General features: G+C 44.3%; 1 protein-coding gene across 3 annotated transcripts in view; it reads right to left on the reverse strand.

Annotated features, from left to right (window-relative positions):
- TP63 (tumor protein p63) overlaps positions 1 to 22,906 on the reverse strand; it is a 217,083-nt gene that overhangs the window by 77,252 nt on the left and 116,925 nt on the right. For all 3 annotated transcript variants that reach the window (XM_043994855.1, XM_043994856.1, XM_043994857.1), the window contains one exon: positions 498 to 752. In XM_043994855.1, the coding sequence (XP_043850790.1) occupies positions 498 to 752 (255 nt within the window). The remainder of the gene's footprint in view (positions 1 to 497; positions 753 to 22,906) is intronic.

Consider the following 22,906-nt stretch of genomic DNA (forward strand, 5'->3'; position numbering starts at 1 on the left):
GGTAATGGGGGGGCTAAGTGACTTGCTCAGGGTCACACAGCTAGTGAGTGTCAAGTGTCTGAGGACAGATTTGAACTCAGATCCTCCTGAATCCAGAGCTGGTGCTTTATCCACTGCGCCACCTAGCTGCCCCCACCGTTTTTGGTTTTTAAGTCCCCAATGCCAACTGTACCGTCTGACATGGACATTCAATTAAGAAGTATTTAAGAGATGATCATATGCCAGGCATAGCACCAGGGGTTGAGGTTTGAGGAAAGAAACACAAAACCAAAGGCAATCCTGTCCTCTCTCCACAATAAGAGCTTACTTGATCAGGAGGCCCTCTGCTAGAACACAACCTATTGGGCAAAGAGTGACAAGGGCAGACACTTATGAAGGCAGAGGTCTCTGCATTTTCACCCCAAGGCCCCTTTGGTGGCTGCACAGTCCCCGTCAGGACTTTAGAACTGCTGAGAGAGGCGGAGGATGAGGAGGTGAGGGAAAAACCACTGACTTACCGTCCAGGTGGCTGACTTGGCAGTGCTGGATTGCTGAAATGAGACATCGAAGCTGTGGGGTCCTGGGTAGTCTGTGTTGGAGGGGATGGCAGGAGAGGGTGACAGGGCGTCAAATGTGGAGCTCGGCTGTGCGTAGGGCGAGGGCGCTGTGACGCTGTTCTGGGCATGATCCGTGTTGTAGGGGCTGGTGGATGAGGAGCCATTTGGGATCTGCTGGTCCATACTGTTCAGGAGCCCCAGGTTTGTGTACTGTGGCTGCCAGGAGAGAAGAGAGAAGGCTGGACATTAGGCACCTGCAGATACCAAAGAGCTGCACCCTTGGAGCTGCCCTCCTAAACAAAGTCAGTCATCAGAGGCACGGATGATGTCAGCCAGAGAGGCTGAAGGTAAGTGTGATCATCATTAACTGACATTTGGATAATACTTGAGACTAGAACCCATTAGAAACATCTTGCATGCATTTGGCCATTTATGTATCTATCTATCTATTCATCTATCCATCCATCTATCTATCCATCCATCCATCATCTATCATCTATCTATCTATCTATCTATCTATCTATCTATCTATCTATCTATCTATCTATCTATCTATCTATCTTTCTATCCATTCATTTGTTCATTTATTTGTTTGTCTATCCCAGAGAAATGCAATGACTAGCCTAGGGCCACACAGCATCACAGGCGAGACTTCAGTCTAGGCCTTCTTGACTCTCTCCCTTTGTTCATGCAGAGATCTAAGGGTTACAAAGCATCTTCCCTACTTGATCTGAAAGGAAAAGAAGGTTGCCAGAGCCCATGTTCATGTGACTAGCAACTTTCAGAAGAAGGATTTGAACCCAAGTCTTCCTGACCCTTGTCTGTGGCTCATATCCACTCTGGCATATGATCGATCTGCATTTATTAAGCACCTGCTGAATGTCAGTCACTGCGCTCAGCAGGTACTCACCTTCATGCTCTAGGGTTTGTGCCTTCCTTGCTCCACAACCCTCCTAAGGCTCTCTAGTGAACACCTGGTGGAGGGAGGGGCATCAGATTGGCCTGACTCTGACACTCCCAGGCAGGAGCCAGAGTCTCTGAGCCTCAGTGGCCTCATCTGTAAAGTGGGAATGATCACTGACCTCAGAGAAGGAGCTGAGCTTACCACTGGAAAGGGCTCGGCAAGCCTAGAGAGAGGGATGGAAGCTGGACAAAGGCCCTTATCTTCCTGATAGCTCTATCAAGTAGGTGGTGCAACAATTATCCCCATTATACAAATGAGGAAACCGAGGCTCCCAGGAGGGAGTCAACTTCCTCTGGATGCTGGAGCCAGGGCCCCCAGACCTCTGCTTCCCCTACCACGTGTGGCCTCAAGCAGTAGAAAGCTAGAAGGCTTAGGGGCCTTCAAGGCAGACCCTCCCTCTGGACAAATAAGGAAACTGAGGCCCCCAAAAGTTAGTGATATAGTGAGAAAGCGTCAGAGACAGGATTCCAGCCCAAACCCTGGGACTCCAAACAGGGCTCTCTGAGCCCCAGGCCTCTGCAAGGACTTTGTTGTAAAAGAATTTTATTTGACTTCAAGCCTCTATAAAGTGTCTGAGGGGGGCGGGGATAGAGGAGGGGGGGTCTTTTCATTCCATTCAGTCCTAAGGCCATCTGTCTAAATGTTAACAGCGCCCCACCATTCCATTCCATTTATACCCGAGCATTCCAGTGCCCAATGCCACGTCCCCATTTGCTCTTTAAATAACTATTAATCTCTTTACACTTATCCCCCCGCTGACAAGAGCAGCTGTCCCCCTGCCTCCTCTCCTCTCCTCCCGCCTGCAGCTCTTCGTCTCCCCCGCCCCCTGCACAAGTCAGGTGAGACAGGGAGGCCCCTACCCCAGCCCCAGGTCTGCCCCTCCCCCCCACAGGGGGGGGGGAGGAGCAGCAGCTGGAGGAGGATGTGATTTGGGCTCAAGGTGAGGGTCACAGGCCAGCTCCGCCCCCCTGGCTCAGGGCAGAAGCCAGATCCTGCCTCCCCAGGCACGTGCTCCACTCACTACAGCAGAGCAATTAGGGAACCAATGAGCCCTGCCAAAGACAAAGGGGCTCCCCCTCCTCCCTTAGTCCAAACCTCCTCCCAGATGCCTGCACGAGCCCTCCCCAAGACCCAGGAAGGAGCGAGGGCCAAGTGAGAACAAAGGGACAGGGTCCTGTAGGTCTCCTCCCCCTCCCCAAGAGATTATAAAGAAATAAAGAAGACGCGATTTTGGGACCGATGCCCACCCACCCCTTCCCTCTCCCCTGTTCCAAACAAACAGAAAAAAGAACGTGAAGAGGAAAACGGCCTTCATTCATTGGAACTTTTTCAAAAGGAACCCCCCCCCCAAGACCAAAGGTGAGCCCCTAAAATTGTGAAGGGGCAGTTTAAAAAGGGTAGAAGTTATCCCTTATAGGCTACGTGGTGTGTGCTTGAAAGTTTGCATTTTCAGCCAGATATTAACTCCTCAGAATGAGATCTAGCCCCAGCCATTCATGGGAAGGATGCACGAGGCTCTATCACTGTGGTGAAAATCAGTCAACAAACTTGTAATGTCAACCACAAAGATACTTACCATTTATACGACAAGTTCAACTTTGCAAAGTGATCTTCCCCACAGCCCTTGGACAGTACTGCTTTTATTTTCTTTATTTTTCAGAGGAAGAAACTGAGGCACAGAGAAGTGACTTGGCCAAGGTGACTCAGCTAACAAGTGTCTGAGGCAGTATTCAGACTCAGCTCTTCCTCATACCAAAGTCCACTCTCTATCTGCTTTGTCACCTAGCTGCCTACTCTCAACTGTGGACTATATGCCAGTCACTCTTTGTGGGGTTTCCTATGGGAAGCTGCTGAATACACTCCAACATTGTGATTTTCTTCTCGATATTTGGCATGATAATGGTATAGAGGCTGAACAAAAGCGGGGAGGGGGGGGGAGGAATGGCATCTTTAATTCCTTTGATTCCCTTCTTCAAAAATGGGACTTTAGAAAAACAGGGGACAAGAAATCAAGTTAGGTGCTTGTTTTTGAGCAATTCCTCTCCAGTGTATGCCCCTAACCTTTATTTACGGGCTGGGGACCCTGCTGGGCACAAGGAGAAGCGCAAAGGCAACAAGATGGGCCCTACCTTTGGGGAGCTTCAGGGAAACAAAGGCAGTGTAATCCATGCCCACCCCCAAAGGGCGGGTGGGGTGGGCAGTTCTGATAGGAGGTGCTCTACTGAGCTGATCCTTGGCTGGGGATTCTCAAAGACCAACATGGAGAGCCAAAGGAACCCAAATGGGAGCAGATTCCTTTACATCCGAGAATATTCAGCCTGGAGGGCTCTGGCCCTGCTCTGGTTTAGAGTGGGGGGAAGGGGAGCAGTCATCCTGCAGCTGCAGGAAACAATATTTCAGAAGTGGACGGCCACAAACTATGTGTGTGAAAGGCAAGGGTTCCTACTCTGCCCATGTCTTTGATTTCAGGGGAGATAGGCAGTGTTGACAGAGTCAGATAAGAGGACAAAGGCCAGGAGGAGCTGGCCAAGGAGGCCAGAAGTGCTACCTTAGAAAGGCCCCGGGCTGGCCACACCTGCCCGACCTCCGCTGGGGGTGGGTGAGAGGGCGCCCTGGAGCCAGAGAGCCCAGCACACCCTCTGCCTTGGTTCTTCCCATCCAGCTCTAAGGACAGTCAGCCCTTTCCACAACTGGGGCTGAGCCAGGACCCCATTTCAGAGAGGTAGAGAAAGACTTCCTCTCAGCACAGTGGGCTTTCTCAAAGGCTTGCTTCTGAATCAGCCCCCCTCCCTCAACTCTATTCCGATCTGAACCCCAGTCCAGATCCCCATTCTTTTGCTTCCTTCTTGGGTGACTCAGAGGAAGTCCCGACTTCTGTCTTCCTTTTCCTCATCTCTCAGGTGAAAGTTATGGCTGTGACCTCTAATGTACCTTGGAGTTTGACATCCATGATTTCTAAGGGCCCTCCTATGATCTTAGGGCTCTAGATTCTATCTCTACAACATCCTTCTTATCTGATGACTGGCTCTGGAATCAGATGACCGGCGTATTACCTGTGAGATCTTGGGCAAGTCCTTGCCACTCTCTGTGACTCAGTTGCCCTATCTCTAAAGTGAGGGGGGTTGGCCTAGGTGGCTTCTATCTTCAAATCTATGATCTCTGCTGTGTGAAGGGATTTGGGAATTTGTAGAAAAAGACTCGCCTCCCAGCTTGCCTCCCAACTCCTTTGACTGGGTGAATTCATGTCTTCTCTGCACCCTAGTGTCAGGACTTGGTCGAAATGATCTTTAAGCTCAAAGTCTAAGATTCTGTGACCTGGGTGTCTTGGTGGTCCTGCAGTCTGCAAGTAATGACTGCATTGTCAAATGCAGGTTCTAACCTACTGTGCAGCTGCTGAGATCTCAAGGGACTTGTCCAAAGTCCCAGGAGGAGGAGTTAGGAAGGTCAGACCTGCCATCCCGGGAAGATAAGAAGACGAACAACATCCCCAGTCACGTGGACTGAGCCTGCTGGCTTTATCGCAAGCAGTAACCAGCAGTGACTCAAAATTATGCCATGACAGGCCAAGGGGAACCTCAAAATTCCAACTTTAAACCACGGCCTAGGGAGGCGGAAAGGCGAATGCCCAACTTGCTTGTCATTATGGGCAGAACAATAATCAGTCTCCTCAGTGGTGTAAAAAGTGGGCCAATACCAGTATCCATTTATGTCCTCTGCCTACAGAGGAGGCCTGAGCACCGTCTTCCCCACTCATCATCATTATTATTATTTTAGTTGGCAATGATGGGGGCTCATGTTTTCCCTGGCTCCATTTGTGTGTGTGTGTGTGTGTGTGTGTGTGTGTGTGTATGTGTGTGTGTGTGTGTGTGTGTGTGTGTGTGCTTTAAAGGGCCAAGTGGGGGGCAGCTAGGTGGCGCAGTGGATAAAGCACTGGCCCTGGATTCAGGAGGACCTGAGTTCAAATCCGGCCTCAGACACTTACTAGCTGTGTGACCCTCAGCAAGTCACTTAACCCCCATTGCCCCGCAAAAAAATAAATAAATAAATAAATAAATAAATAAAGGGCCAAGTGACTTATTTGAAGATATCAAATGTGTCAAGTAAGTTAGGATGACAATTCCTTTTGTTTATAGGATAGACTAGAGAGCTCCTCACATCTTTTCCGTGTATCAAATTCCGTGATTTTTTTTGCCTACATGATCATCATTAAACCATAAGCCTTTGAGAATAAAATGATGAGCCTACCTTTTAAACCGGAAACTCACTGACTCAGAAAAGGGGGGGAGAGAATGCTAATTATTTTCAAGTATTTGAAGGGCTGTCTGGTAGAAGAGGAAAGAGACATTTTCTTGGCCCCAGAAAACAGAAGTAAGGATAATTGGGAAGTTTGTAAAAAGAGGCAAATTTAAGCTTTAGGAAATGAAATATTTCCTTACAATTGGAGCTCCTAGTGGAGGGGGCTCTCTCAGGAGGGAGGGAGGCCCTCCTTAGTGAGGGATTTCAAGCAGGACTGAATGGCCCTTGCCCAGTGTGTGGAAGAGGACAGTTTTGCTCAGTTATGAATGGGACTGGATAGTCTGCCTCTGAGCAAAGGACCTACAGCTCTGAAATTGAGTGATTGTGCTTCCACTGATCATTCATGGCCCTTAAGGAGAAGTGCCCCTTGCTGTCATCCTGAGCGAATTACATCACCTGTGCCCAACCAAGAGGGTTGTTGTAAGGAAAGCCCTTTGTAAATCCCCAAAGGCTACATCAATGTCAATGAATATTATTTTGTTTGTTTTGTTTTGTTCTGTGGGGCAATGAGGGTTAAGTGACTTGCCCAGGGTCACACAGCTGGTAAGTATCAAGTGTCTGAGGCCAGATTTGAACTCAGGTCCTCCTGACTCCAGGGCTGGTGCTCTATCTACTGCAACACCTAGCTGCTCCCAAAGTCAATGATTATGAAGACATATTGTCCTTAATATTGTATATTATGATGTACATTGTCATTATTTATATCCCTGGCATCTAGCACAGTGTTAGTCACATAGTCGATGCTTAATGAATGTTTGTTGATCAGCTGGATCAACAAACAAAACCCAGCAGGTGAGAGAGAGCCAGAGAGAATTGGAGTCAGAGGGAGGAAGGGCCTGAGAGATCACAGAATCTAGAGTTTCTTTGTCTCTGTGTGTGTCCTGACCCTATGGGCAGTCAGTCTGCTGAAGCCCAAGGATGCCTTCTCACAATCATGTTTTTAACTGAATAAAATAAAAGTCAGGATATTTCTAAGGAAACCAGTTCTTTTGACAGTGCAATCTGTTGGTCTCTCTGTATCCATCTGTGTCTCTCTCTGTGTCCCTCTACATATATCTGTATCTATCCACCTATCTATCTGTCTCTCCCTAAGGTAAGCATCTCATCCCTTCTATTCCTATAATTTTTTGTTTGTTTTTTCTTTGTTTTTGTGAGGCAATTGGGGTTAAGTGACTTGCCCAGGGTCACAAAGCCAGTAAGTGTTAAGTGTCTGAGGTCGGATTTGAACTCAGATCCTCCTGATTCCAGGGCTGGTGCTCTATCTACTGCGCCATCTAGCTGCCCCCATTCCTATAATTTGAATGAAGGAATCCCAGAGGCCAAGAGAGATGATGAGACTTGCTCCAGGTCACTTAGTCCATCAGATCACAGACCCCAATTTTTCTGCCCTGTTCTACCAAGGCTCCTCCACACACAATATTCCCTCAGGGTCAGTGCAAACTTGTGTCTTAAAATAACTTTGTTGACTTCATGAAAACCCTTCTCTCTAAGATTCATTAAAGGTAGGATTGGGTTTTCCCGAAGAATTGCCTTCCCTCAGCCTTCTGGGGAGCCCGGTGTCACAGATCCTGAGGGTCAGGACATGCTGCTTTGGCTGCTGGGGCTTGGCTGCTCTCTTCAGGTATTTCTTGAGCCAGCCCTCCCTGGCTGGGGAGGACAGGGAGTACCGGTGCGCAGCCTGTTCTCCTCCCTACAATCACTTTGCTCTGCTTAGCAGTCAGTCTCTCTTTCCAGAGCTGACCAAGAAGCTGCCCCCTCCTCTCTCCTGCCTCACAGAGAGATAATGGACTGTTTGAAGTTCCCTTTGCCATTATCCCAGCCCCCCATTGCCTGTGGGCTGGTAACCAAGTCTAGGGGTTTGTTTGTTTTTTTAGAAGGCCTGACCTAGCCCTTCACCGAAGGATAAGCAGGGTTAAAATGTGGCAGGGAGAGTGGATGGCTTAAGCTTAATCTTTTAAAATGTGCTTTAACAATCAGGATGTCTCCTTGTCTCAGGAAGTTGTCACTTCCCCCCCCCAAAAAAAAACAAAAAACTTTCTCTAGAGCAAAGGCTCCAAGGGACACCTAGGTTCTGGGGGGAGAGGGGGCTTCCCAGGCTAGGTGTCTCTTGTCCCTGGTTCTCTTGCACAGGGCCCTGGGCTAGGTGAGGGACAGTGGAAAGACTACAGGGTACTAAGTCCAAACTAGCCATACAACTAATGGTAAGTCACTTCTACTCCCCGAGCCTGTATCCGATTTTTTTTTTTGAATGGGGAGTTTGGATCACACAGTCTAAAGTCCTTTCATCTCTAGAATTCTAGGTCAATTCTCATTAAGCAAACTATTTAAATTGGTCTACCCAGGCTTTGGTGAGGATCAGCTAAGAATATGCACAGAACACACTCTCTCTACCTTCAAGCATTCCAGACATGGCAACATTGTTATTATCCCTTTCACCAAATTTTTAAAAACTGTGGTTCATATAGTGACGGTTTTGAGACGACTATTATTCTTTTATATTTAAAAGGATGCCAAGGTTGTGCAATGGGTAGCACTGGGCCTATAGTCAGGAAGACCTGACTTCAGATTTGACTTGAGATGCTTACTAGCTGTGTGACCCTGGGCAAGTCATTTAACTTTCATTTGCCTCCTCCTTAAAATGAGGATGATCATAGTACCCCATTTCTCAAGACTGTTGTGATGATAAAATCATATTTCTTAAGTGCTTGGCAAATCTTAAAACACTGTATATATGCGAGCTCTTTTGTATATTATTCATTCTGTCTTCTTGCACAGGTGGATACAATAACCACTTTTAATAGATGAATAAAAGTATTAGCATGCAAGTTCACGTTCTATTCTTTTTTTATGAAAGAATGATATCTGTAAAGCATCACCCTGTATTCTTAATAACACATCAATAATTATTACATTGACAATTTTGAACACAAGCAAGGACTATCAATGGCATTAATTGGGATATATTATTAAATTCTCTTGTAATATTCGATTATAATCTGAATAATAATAATAATAGAGCCACCACATTCTCATCTTTTGGATAGGGTTCAGAGAGATAGAAATGGTTCTGCGACAAAAGGCTATCTTGTGGTGATTCTTTGATATCGGATGTTCCCTGGACTATTGCTGAGATGGAGAAAACACTATCAAATTACGATGCTGACTTCTCCCCCAGTGGGAGACAGGGATTTCCTTTTCTGGGGGAGCAACACATATGGAAGCTTGCAAGTAGCCTCTGCCCTTGTCTCCCCTGAGACACTGGCTCAAGCTGCTTGAAGTTTTCCTATTGTTCAAATCCTCTTCTAGGAGCAGGACCCTTCCCCTCCCCTTTGCATGGTGGCCTGACTTGACAATGTCCTTATTTTGGGGAGTTTCTGCACTTTTCCACCTCCCAGCCCCCTCCCCTGCCCCCACAGGATAGTGAGTCCTCAACAAGCGCTGCCTGAGGGGCAAATACTTGTCATTTTTTGTTCTTACACCACCTGCCTTGCATTAAGGAATGGTGGTTTGTTTTATACCTGAACAGTGCACTCGCGAGCTCGGGATCTCTCTCTCTCTCTCTCTCTCTCTCTCTCTCTCTCTCTCTCTCTCTCTCTCTCTCTCTCTTTCTCTCTTTCACGTGCGCGCACGCGCGCGCGCACACACACACACACACACACACACACACGCGCGCGCGCGCGCGCGCGCGACATTAAAGGGCTCTTTTCAGGTCTGGAAAATATATCTGCATATTCCAAAGCAAAGGAAAGGGGCCGCCTCTAACAGGATTATCATTGGCATCACTTTCTCCTTTTTTTTTTTTTTAAGCATTAACCAATGTCTTTCAATTAATCGGCTAATTTTTGGTCTTGTAAGTGAACTATGAATACATATTGGTGAGACAAGCAATGAAGTTCATCTGAATGCCACACATGAAGCACAACATTAACCCTTATGGCATCGAAGAGCGATAAGCCCAAGGAGGCAGGAGGCTGTGAGGCTCTCAGAAGGCTGGCCAGCCAGCCACACTTTGACACAAAGTGTTTAAGCGTCTCTGTGGGATCAGGTTCCATAACTTGGGGGGGGGACTAAAAGCCTCAGTGTCATCAGACTTCAGACGAGACAAATAAATATAAAGCTGGCTGGCATGCAGAGAGCTCCGATTACCAGGTGGACAACAGTGTCAACAAATATGAGACAAAGTATTTGAAAGGCCAGGAAGTAGGAGACATACTGAGGTTAAAACCAGATCCCAAACATAACTAAAATCAAGTGCAGGGGGTTATTTTATTTTTCAAAAAGAAATCAAGGAAGGAAGAAAGAGAAGAAAGAACATATGGAGGGAGGAAGAGAGAGAAAGAGAAAGAAGGAATGGAGGTGAAAGGGGAAGGAGGAAAGGAAAGGAAAGGAAAGGAAAGGAAAGGAAAGGAAAGGAAAGGAAAGGAAAGGAAAGGAAAGGAAAGGAAAGGAAAGGAAAGGAAAGGAAAGGAAAGGAAAGGAAAGGAAAGGAAAGGAAAGGAAAGGAAAGGAAAGGAAAGGAAAGGAGAAAAAAAAAAGATCCCATTCCTTCTCTCTTTTTTTTGTTTTTATTTTGGGTGAGGCAATTGGGGTTAAGTGACTTGCCCAGGGTCACACAGCAAGTAAGTGTCAAGTGTCTGAGGCTGGATTTGAACTCAGGTCCTCCTGAATCCAGGGCAGGGGCTCTATCCACTGCACCACCTAGCTGCCCCCATCCCATTCCTTCTCAAACCATGTAATATGGAAAGGTGTTTTTACTGAGGAGTCAACATTACAGAACTCTGCTAAAAGAACTTGTAATAAATTCTGAGCCTTCCTAACCAGGTGAGAAGTCATCTTTGACCACTATTCAAGTCACACAAACACATATTCATTGCATGCTTTCTGTGGAGGTGTGTGGATGTATGTATGTGTGTCTATACACACATATATGTCAATTCAAAGTATATATACAGAAGAAGTCACAATCATTTCAATAAGGGCTGCTCACAACTGGGGGTGTCTGCAATGGTCTCCTTTAGGGGGTGGCAGTTAAGGGACTCTTTGAAGTGTCAATATTTTTCCTGGTCCAGTTTGGGAACCAAGAGGTCCAATCTAAGAACTCCCAGTTCTCAAGATTAATCAAAGATAATCAAATTCTCAATTTGTTCTAGGAGAACACACAAGACACTGTAAAAGTTTCAACGACAATCAAGGGATGGAAAGGCATAACAATGCTCGTTGTTACTTTCTGAGACCAAGTTGCAAAGAAAAACTGGCAATGATAATGAATTTCCTCATCAGAACTTCCCTTGACCAATCAAATACTGGCTCAAGTCTAAAAACTAAAGCAATAAGAAGCTAATTTTACTCAGTTTGTATAAAATGGAATTCAGATAAACAGAAGGAAGATCTGCTTGGAAGAAGAGAGTTAAAACTTGGTCATGACCACAGGGTCAGCTAGCCATCCTTCTAGAGAAAGAGCAGATGCCACAATTAAACATACAAGTGGGTACTGTGCAAAGCAAGGTTCAGCAACCTTGGTATGCTCGTTCAGGTGACCAGTCCTAATAGAGCATGACAACTCACCATTTAAGTAACCATTTCATCAGCGTGTTGGAGCATTTGGGGGCGTGAGCAGAGACTGAATTTAGAAAGTAATGACAACTGAAGAGTTGGTGTTGGTGATTTCTAAGATCGATACTGAGATAGCTTAATATGGGAAGGAAATATTGTCTGTGGCTGCAAGAAAGGAGTTTAGCTCTTCATCAAAGTCAACTGTATGCCACATAGGCAAAAACCTGTCCCCAGAGAAAACACAGGCTAAGTCCACTCAATAAAATCTACACTGAAGGACAAGATGGGCATTTAAAATTGTTTCCGGGCTGTAGTTTCAGACTCTACAATGTTTTCTCAAGTAGTAGCCATGGTTCTCTTAACTGAAGCAAAGTGAGGCCATTTGGAGAACGGATTCTTGCTTGGACAATGGCCTTGGACTTGCCTGGGCTAGGTCAGAGGTGTCAAACACATGTCCAGCTGGGCAGCATGGTAGCCTACGATACTCACATGGAGCCACAACCAGATTAAATGATAATCAGATAACACTGAACACAATAAAGACACAATGGGACATTCATCTGAGGCTTTCTAAGCCAATAGGCCACTGGTAGGTGGGGATCCTTTTGTAGAAGTGAATGGGCGGGGCAGCTAGATGGTACAGTGGTTAAAGCACCAGCCCTGGATTCAGGAGTACCTGAGTTCAAATCCGGCCTCAGACACTTGACACTTACTAGCTGTGTGACCCTGGGCAAGTCACTTAACCCCCCCCCCCATTGCCTGAAAAAAAAAAAAAAAAGAAGTGAAAGGGGCATTTCCATTTGAATTTGACATCACTGGCTCAGATGACCTTTCAGGGTCTTTCCAAGATGCTAGCTATGCAAATAGAAACTCAGCAATGATATTCAGACCAACATTGATTCTTCAAGGGGTTTGCACACTGTCAAGTCACAGGTTCCCAGATTTAGAGATGAGATTGACCTTAGTGGTCATCTAGTGCAACCTGATTTTATGGTTGGGAAAACTGAGACTCAAGGTCGTATAGGCTCTAAGAAGTGGAGAAGACATTTAAAGCCAGGTTATTCCCTGCTTCCAAACCCAGTACTCTTTCTATTGCCACTCCCAGTTCTACAACTCACCTCTTGTTAAGAAACATTCATTTCAAAATTTGGAACTCAAACTCTTACAAAAATGGATGTTGAAAACCATCTTTGCATGTAATTGGGAACAAAATAAAATAAAATACTATTTAATAAAAAGAAACAACCATTTCAGACATGAAGGATGTTGACAAAACATTAACAAATAGCCTCCCTCCAGAGATAAATAGGCCTTCCCAGTGAATTTTCCCTGGTCTCCATTCCTCCTGCTTAAATGTAGTAGCGTGGCTTTTTTGACTCAGCCTTTTTGTTGGCTGCTTATGTTCTGTGGGAATTGTGATCTCAGCAGCTGAATTCTATGGGAACAGATAGAAGACTAGCCAGTCCTGTCACTCCCTTAGAAGTGAGTAATACCTTGTAGCTCACACCTAGCTGAGAGGTTTATTAACGAGCTTTAGCTTCCTTAAAGCAAACACATACACACATATATCTGCCAAAGCCTTGCTTTTATCTAATACACTAGATTTTGTCTAACCCTGTCTAAGACAGCAAAATATACAAGCCTTTTTGGTCATGTAATGATTCACTTTCTATTGGGGGTTCTCCTTAATGACAACAACAAAAACGAAGGCACACACCAGGAAACTGTTATGTCCCAAGACACAGTTTGGTGGGAGATGAATAGCTAGGACTCTTTCTCTTGAAAGTACTTGACCTTCTGCCAAATTAGCCAAGAAATGAACACCAAATGCTAATCATCGGCCATACTTTAGAGGATTTTTTTTGATGTTGCAATAAAAAGATTTATCTCCTTTAATGAGTGAAAATTTCTGCCTTCCCTCTTCCAAAAATTCCCATAATTTTTCCAGAGAGCTTTTTGTTCATGTCCATATTCCAACTGGAAAACTGAGTCCTGAAAGTTTGTTCTTTGGTAGAATCTTGCTTTCCCAACCCAACTCTGACTGAGAGTTCAGGTTGGAGCTCTACTTTGCTCCTGTTGACTTCTCCCTCAATTGCCAGACTTCCTGTCATAATTGACAATTAGCCATTTTCAGTGATTTACTCTGCGGTGTCACTAGACAGGATGGTGCTTTCCTGGAACTGTCACTTTTAGCCACAAGTCAAAATGGATGGCTCCAGTTCAGCAAAAGACAAGGAAGTCTCTAAAACTAGACTCTCCACCCCCCCCAACACTCCCCACCCCCACCCCCACCCTGCAAAAAAACCCAAAACTCTCAGTTCTGCAGTTGCCAGCACAAACTACTTCATATTTCATTTGGTCAGGAAGTTTAAAGATTTCTCAGAAATAATGCTTCAATAATACAGTAATAATGATAATGCTATAAAGGAAAGTGTTTATAAAGCAGCAGGTTTCTTTACCCAGAACAACCCATCCACACCTATCATCTGAGGAGAAGAATAGAGCTAAACGAAGCACTTAGGAAGACAGTTGATGTAGCATTGGGCCAAAGGAGTCCCTAGATGAAATCCCAGGCTGGACAAAGTGTACAAACTCAAGCAACCCGGACTGGACCCTGAGCATAGGCAGGGTGTCCCAAAAGTCTTAGTTCAGGATTCAGCTTCCTCAGACTACCCTGCGCAAAGACTTTCAGGACCTGCTGCATAATCAGCTAGTCAGAAGAGCGTTGCTCTTGCTCAGCACCTGCTGTGATGCCTGGCATATCATAGGTGGTTATTAAATGCTTATTTAAATTGAACTGTAGTAAGTATTTGCTTTGGGAGCAACTTGTTTCTGTAGCTGCATCATTTTTTAAAGAGATGTTTAAATGTGTTTTCCACTTGAAAAATTATTGGAAGGAAGGCCTTTTTCCAATTTAATTTTGATTTTGGTTTTGAAACTAGACGCCCGACGTCCAGGGGAAATCGATGGGATTCCTGTGCCTGGGAAATGGCATGTATTGCATTTACAAAGAGCACCCCTGATCTGGCTTCTGATCTCTCGTCTACCACTAAAGGGTCATCTGACCTTGGGGAACTTCTATTGGGCAGTCTCAGTTTCCTCACCTGTAAAACACTGGAGTCACTAAGATGGCCACAACCAGCCCTTCCAGTGCTAACCCTGAGCTCCCTTGACAAAATCACTGACACAGTAGTTCTGAGTGTCAGGAGCCTCATTTCACCAGTGGATCTGAGGCTCAGGAATTCTGAGTGATTTTGAAAGCTCGTTAAGTGCCCGTCACATACTACGAGTACAGGGATCCATTGACAACACCACACTGCCTTTCAAAAGTGTGCAATATAACATTTCTACACGAGAAAAAGAAAACCATCTGGTCACTACAAAACAACAACAAGAACAACAAAATACAACCGCAATTTTCCAAAAAGCCTCCGTGTTTTGATAAAAGAGGTAGAGGAGAGAAAGACAAAGACAGAGGCAGAGACACTGACAAGAGACAGGGACAGACAGAAGGAGGAGGAGACAGACACAGACCGAAAAACAGTGACACACAAAGCCCTCAGGAGACTTTCTCTGCAACTCTTACTGACACTGATCCCACAGGCTTCCCAGACACTCTCCCACTCCTGAGGAATTTTGGAGACCAAAGGCCCAACACTCAACTCCTCACTTGATCCCTTTCCACTTCATTCATGTGAAGGCTCATCAGCATTGGGGTGATCCCAGGTCACGCTGGAGAGCTCTTAAAAGGAATCAGTCCCTTCTAAGGCATTGGCTATGCACCTGAGAAGAATGAGCTTCCTTTTTCATTCCACTGGGTAGCTTCAATAACATAGCAGTATATTAGGCTTATTTGACTTGACAAGGCCTAGTCACCTTTGTTTATGTGGCCTGAGAAAGAAGGGCATTGAGAATGTTCCCTTCTGGGATTTACACAAGTTCCAAATTTGAAAATAAAAAAAAGTATCCAGGCAGAGAACTCTGGCCAGCTTTGGGGGGATGGCAGTGCTCACAGGCACATTCTGCTAACTGCCACCTCTGAGCAGCTTTTAGAAAATCGAGGGCCTTCTCTTGGAGCGGTTCCAGAAGAGCTGATAGGAATGTTTCCTAAGTTTCCCGCTCTGGAACCACAGGACCACTTGAATCAAAATTCCCTGCTTTGGCTTTTTATAAGGAAATCTTTAGGATCATTCAAGAAGCCAAGCCAAGATGTAATTCTGATGATTCAAAACTGAGCCCATTCCCATGTTCAGAAACATTCCATGGCTAGATTTCTGCCACTTACCCCTAGCATCTCTTCCAGTTGCAACTCCCATTATTAATTAGTAAGCATTCTCTACTAAGGCTTCAAATTGAATAGTTTTGTTCTCATTCAGTTATTTCAGCCACGTCTAAATTTCTGTGAGTGATTACTCTACATTAAACAGAAGATGGGTCTCGATCTTTTAAAATATATATATTTTTAAAAACAAGTCAAAGACAAAGCCCTCAGGTACTCAGAGGAAATAGCTTAAATGCAAAACAACATAATAAGGAGTCAGGGCAGACTCGTCCTGTCATTGAATGAGGTTCATGCTTGTTCTGGCCAGCATCAGAACAATTTGAAAGCTTCCCTTCAGCATGTCCAACAACAGTGGAAAAAAGGCAGGAGCTCCAGATTTAGACTGACTTTCTCCTTTCTGGCTTTTCTGTTAATCTACCTCCCCTTTGGATTGACTTCCAACTAAGTCAAAGGATCTTTCTAACCCCCCAGCAGTGAGCATTCTCCTAGAGAATCTACATTATTTTTCTTTAGCAATACTGGGATGGTGAAGGGAGGTGTGGGGAGAACTCATTCGCCTACCTCAAACCCAAAAGTTTCCCTCAAATGTCTCACGTGAGAAACAAAATTGTTATAAAATTTATAGTAAATATTTCTCCATTTGAAATGATAATGAACCCACTCACTTAGTTTGGTCCAGGAAAGAACAGAAAAATCTCCTGTTCGGTGACCGTGGTTACATTAGGATTTGCGGTTCATTGTCTCTTGTATTCTAAGTTACCATTCACCATTGTCAAGGAATCCAAGCTATACTCCTCTCTGAGGTGGAAAAAGCAAAGGTTCACTCTTCTTTAGTGTAATTGATTGACACTTTACCAAATATAGATGAAAGCACATTTACTTTCTTCACCTTGTATTAATGAAGTTATTCAAAGTAATTCTTCTGTGTAAGATCTAGCACGCGATAGGGAGTTAACAAAGTCTTTGGATTGATTGGTGCTCCTGCTTAGCAGACATAGAGGACATTTTATGAGGAATGGTTGACAGGGGGCCATTTGACAAACTGATCCAACGGTGCTTATGCTGAAAATTGAAGAAGGAGATGAATGACCTAAAATATGGAAGCCATTGGAAGACCAGGAAGTGGAATCATGAGATGCACAGGAAAGAAGAGGGCCAGGGAGTCATAAGGAAAATGAAACTGGAAAGCATTCTGGACTTGTTCATATGATTGTTTTGTTTTCTTGTTTAGCCTTTTATTTCAAGTCTAAATCTGTCCTCTTGCCATTTCCAGCTTCTGCTCCAAGTTTTAACTTCTGGGGCCAAGCAGAAATAATCTCTCATCCTTTGCATGTGAGGCAGCCACGGTCTCCTTCTCCCTGAGTCTCGTCTTTTCGAAAACAAACATCTCCAGTCCCCTCATTTGGGGTCAGAGTGGACTCAACAAGAGTGAGCCAGGTTTAATTAAGCCAGCCCTCCCCCCAACCCCACCAAGGATTATCATACTAGTGGCTTGGAGAAATGCTAACGACCACAAAGGATGAGACATGTGCAGTGCCCCATAAGACCTTGTGCAGAAGGAATAGAACTAGCCTGCTGCCACTGGATTTCTATCTGGCTGAAAACCCATCCTCAAAGAGCCCTGATTAATGGATTGATGACTGCCTGGAGGGAGGTGGCCCCAGGAAACTTTCCTCAGCCCAGTTCTCTTCAATATTTTCTACAACAACCTTGATGAAGACAAAGGGGACGCTCTTATCACACCTAAAGCTGACAGAAATCTGGGAGGGAGAGCAAATACTTTGGAAGACAGATTCAAAATTACTTTGACAAGTGAGAACTGCAGGATAATCCCAAGATGGTGAAATCCAATATGGCAGTGCACTTAGATGGGGAGAAAAATCCACTGCACCAGTTCAGCACAAGAGAGATGTGGCAAGATAACAGTTATGGTAGGGAAGTGGGGTGGGATGGAAGGGAGTGAGAGGGGGGAGACATAGTGGGATTTTAATGGATTCCAGGCCCAACACGAGTTACTATTTTGAAGTGTCTACCATGAAAAACAGCCTAAGGTACTATTAAAATTAAAGGAGCACAGTAGGTGGGTCAGAGCCTATCTAGAATTATCTGGTGGTGAAGTGGACAGAGAGCTGGTCCTAGAGACAGGAAGACCTGAGTTCAAATCCAGCCTGAGACACTTACTAGTTGTGCACCCCTGGGCAAATTGCTTAAATTCTGATTGCCTTAATTTATCCAACTGTAAAATGGGGTTAATTATAGTACCTACCCTTGCAAGGTTGTTGAGAGGATCAAATGGAATGAGATTTGTAAAAAGCAGTTAGCACCATGTTGGCTACATAGTAGACACTATAAAGATACTTATTCCCTTCCCCCTTCCCCTTTCCTAGAACAGTGTGTGAAGATATGGACACCAAGCTTTAAAGGACATTTCTACACTAGCAGAACTTTCAAAGAAAGTGACAGGGAAGGTGAGGGAACTTGAAACCATGTATGTCTGATAAGGAGTAATGGAAGTCCCTGGGCATTTTAGCCTTGGGGAACACAAGACACAACTGGTGGATGGAGGTTGGGGAAAGGGAGGAAGATTGTCTTAAAATATTTGGAGAGGTGAGACTTACTCTTCCTAGCTGTAGAAGGCAGAAGGGGGACCACTGGGAGGAGGTAACAGTAATCAAGATTTGGATTACAAAGTTCTAGAATTGTCTGGCAATTAGAGCTATCAAAAATGGACTGGACTGACTTGCAGAGAAGTGAGTTGCTCATCATGGAATCCTTCAGTCAGAGTCTTGATAAACATCTGCCAGAGATATCGCAAAGAGAATTGCTGGGTGAGCTGGAAGACTGAACCTCTAATAATTGTAGATTTAGAAGGAAGCTATGGCAAGGTCAGGCATTGGGAGCTGTAAAAGTTTTGCATAATTTAGGTATCAATCCTCACCTGTCCTGTGCTAAGCAAACATTCCACGTTTTGAATAAGTTATCCCCCTGGTAGGTGGTCAGCTAATATCCTCGAGCAATGAAGCAATGCTTAAGATGTTTTATTCTGCTAAGCATGAAATTCATCAGTGTTCATTGGCTGAATATCGTATGTGCTAAAACCAATAGACTCTACCATGTACGTTTCCATATCAACACAAGGATTTCTCATCAACATATCAATAAATGAGGATTAATTCGACCTAATAGAAAAGCCTGTCTCCCCCTTGTCTTTCAACCTGAATTGCCTGGCTCCTTTCCTCAACTCTAGAGAGGCTGCCTAATCATAGCTCCTTTTCTCTGCACATAAGTAACTGTAAGATTAAGGGAAAAGGAAATGAATGAATAGATGTCTTCCTCTCCGCTCTGAGCATATGCCACTTTTTCAGGGATACAATCCAAATGGCTCAGGGGCAGGATGCCAAAACCATGAGTTCCCATTGACATTCACATCTATGGCTTAATATTATAGAATTGCAGGGTCCAAGATGAGCTCATTTTGGGAATGTGATGGGAGCCAGTGTACCCACTGCTGCATACTACCATATGCCATATAGCTCATTCCCTCTAAAGTGAAATGTATCCTTGACCTAGCACATCGCCCAATCTTGGCCAAGGCCATTTGCCACTCACATTTCTGAACTCAGCCTCCCTCATTGGACGTCTTGCTTTTTTTATTTCTATATATCAAATCTCTCATGGAATTTCTGCAGACAAACTTCAATAATTCAATTCAACACAGGGTTATTAAGCACTTTGAAATTAGGGTTAGAACTATATTCCAGGAGTCATGCTAGATATTGGGGATACCCTGACAAAACTGAAACAATTCTTCTAGAAACTTACATTATACTGTTAGGAAAATGGGTTAGCTAATGATAGTTGGTTCCCTTGTAGCTTGTTGAATAACTATGCTTAAAGGATACTGATTAATGGGTTGGTGGGTGTCTGTCTAGAAGGAGGTCTGGGCAGCCAAATGGTGCAGTCAGTAGATATATAGAGAGCTGAGCCTGGAGTCAGAGAGACCCGAGTTCAAATCTGACCTCAGAAACTAGCTTTGTGACCCTGGACAAATCTTCCTTTCAGTTTCTTCATCTGTTAAATGAAGATAATAAGTAGCACCTATCACCCCGAGTTGTTGTGGGCAACAAATGAAATCTTTGTGAAATGCTTAGCACAGTGCCTGGCACATCATAGTAAGTGCTTAATGGATGCATATTGATTTCCCTTCCTCTGTAAGAGACCTCTGTCCTAAACCCTGTTTCATTTAACAGTTGTTGTTGTTGTTTAATTGATGACTTCAAAGCACACAAGACATCCTTATCGAATGTGCAGATGAGAGAAATAGAGAAAAGAAAGCTAATACTTTGCAAGACAGGTCCACTTGCTATATCTCAGACTTAATGTTCCATGACATGTGCCTTCAAGATTAATAATAATAATAACAAATAATAATAATAATAGGGATATCAAGCATTTATACGATGCCTACTATGTGCCAGGCATTGTTCTTAACACTTTATAAATACTATTTGATCCTCAGAACAACCTTGGGAGGCCTGGTGCAATTATCATCCCCATTTTATGGATTAGGAAACTGAGGTTAAAAAGAGGTTAAGTGATCTTCCCAAGGTCACTCCTGAGGCTGGATTTGAACTCACATTTTCCTGATTCTACTGAGCTGCCTAGCTTCTTGATATTGGAATATCTAAATCACAGCACAGCATTTGGACCACAGCAGGCAGATGAGCAACAGCAGGGAGGCATATTAGAAAGAACACTGAATCTTGAGACAAAATACTTGCCTTTGCCTATGAGTTCTGCCACTCACTTCCTACCCATGTAATGCTGGGTAATGTGTTTACTGGTTTCTGGGCCTTAGTTTCCTCTGGAAAATCATGAGCAAAACTGTCCACTTCACTTCAATCCGTCATTGCAGGCTCCCCAAAGTACTAGCTATTTAGTACATGCCTCATTTAATTGAATAACTGGAAAATGGGGGTATTCGGAGAGTTAATGTCCTACTGAATTGATGGGGAACCTCTAGCATGAGAATTCAGAGCGACCCCAGAAAACATGTTGCTCAGCCAGCAGGTTTGACATTTCTGACCCAGTCCATCTTCCTCAAGTTACCCTTGAGAATACCATGAGCCAGGGGAGACCTGCAGGTAAGCGGGAGAGCCAGGCTTCTACCCAAGGTCTTCTGCTCCTCCAGTTCAAGGCTCTCTCCTTCCCTGTCTCTAAAATCCTGTTTCCCAATGCAAAGGGAAAAATGTGAAACTGGTGTCATGGTGTCCAACTTTGTTCCTGGGCCAGCAACTGAACAGAAAGCACAAGGCATTAAACTGTCATCATTTTGTTTTTAACTCTACAGAACAAGCACTTTTACTGAGTTGGCTTTCTCATATTAGGGAGGATCTATGTAGGGCCTGACCAGGTCACCTAGCACATCCAGACCATGCCAGGCGGCACCTCCCTAAGATGTTCCTTGACCTGCCCCTTTGAGCTCCATGGCTTTCAGGATTTCTTTGGCAGTGTCAGTTTAGATTTTCCTCATGATCAAGACAGAAGGACTCAGAGAACTGCGATGTTCCTTCCCCAAAGAGCAGCATAGAGTGTGGTCATGAGAGATAGAAAAGATGGGGCTTGTGTTATCTATTGCCTTCCCTAAGACTCGACTGCTTCTCAGAAACTCCCAACATAAGCAGGGCAATCCTAGGGGCTCTGTGGACAACTTTGCTTCTCCACACCCTTTGTGTGTGTGTGTTTTTTCTTTTTACAACTTGGATGACATCTTTTGGTTTTACACCACCATGATTTCCAAATATATCCCTATCCCCCCACCACGAAACATCACTTGCAACAAAGCCTAAATAAAGAGAAAATAACCCAGTTCATTCCAACCAATTGATGCTTCATCCAAGTCTGACAGCATATGCACCATTACTCAAACATATTCAACCACTTCTCCAAAGAAATGGGGACAACCAGAACCCGATTCCAAAGGAAAAGTGGAAACCTTAAATTAAGACTCAAAGAAAGAGTTGTTGTTTCAGGGCATGGGGTGGGTGGGTGGTGGAGAGCATAGTACAAGGGGAGAGAAAAGCATAAAATCACCTCCGTTTCACACGGGCTGCTCGTTTCTGGGAAGTGTGGTTTCTTACACTTGTTCTTTCTCGGGATTTTTATGCTAATATGTTTCAGTTTCTTGGTGATTTTTAAGTTTATAATCTAAAAATATTTTTAGACTTTTAGAGGAATGGAAGAGTTCAACAAGAAAACAAGCGAACTGGTGCAACCTAACTCAGACAAGCCAATGGGGCATAGCTCCAATGGACTTCACTTGTCTTTCCGTACTAACATGTGATTATGAAAATCAAGATAAAAGTGCTCTAAAAGAAATAAAAAATACACACACACAGAAGACACTCCTGACCTAGCATAAATATATGATGTATAGGAATTACTTTTCAAAGAGTGGAGAAAGGGGGGGCCTTAAGCTATCTGCATATACTCTTTCTATCCTTCCCCTTGGTTGAGATATTATTGGGGGTGGGGTTTATAAATTTAGCGCAGTGCCTGACACACAGTAGGCACTTACTAAATAATTGTTCCCTTTATACCTCCCTCCCATCTTATGACCAGAGCACAGTGTAAAGGAAGCAATTCCACATGGAAATTCAACCTACTGCATTGAGCTTATTAACTATCTAGTCTCCCGACTTCTCTATATAAGCCTGCACAATAGTGACAATGAGATGCTTTTATTTCTTCCCATGGTTTAATTGACATGAGTATTTCCCCTCCATTAAATCAGATCTTAACTCTTGGACAACTCCTAATCTCGTGGGATTCTTTTTTCCTGTTTTTAACCTTAAACACTCTAGAAAATCTATTCAAGATGTGATCATGTAAAAAGGATCTATCAAGGATGTGTGGGTAGGTCACTTGGGCTGTTCATTTGTTGTCTCTCATTCTTGCCCATCTTCTTTCCTAGTCATATGTGTTTACCTAACCCCGAAGTGAAAATTATCTCTCCTCTTTGTAGAATGTTATCTTTTTTTTAACTTGCAGGAGAAAGCTAACGATATTTTAAAAGACAGAACCCTCATTTAGACCAAGCCTTTACTCAGTGATCATACAGAGAGCAGTATTTTCTTTGACTTAGGGAGGAAAGGACAGCTCATGGTGCCTTTCTGATCCAAGACTGAAGTGGTCCTGCAAAGATTCCCATGATGGCCTCCTTTGGATATTGTATTGTACCAATCTCTACAATCATACATAAATGAGTTGCTTAGA

This window comes from Dromiciops gliroides, chromosome 3 (assembly GCF_019393635.1).
Source record: "Dromiciops gliroides isolate mDroGli1 chromosome 3, mDroGli1.pri, whole genome shotgun sequence".
Classification (NCBI taxonomy): domain Eukaryota; kingdom Metazoa; phylum Chordata; class Mammalia; order Microbiotheria; family Microbiotheriidae; genus Dromiciops; species Dromiciops gliroides.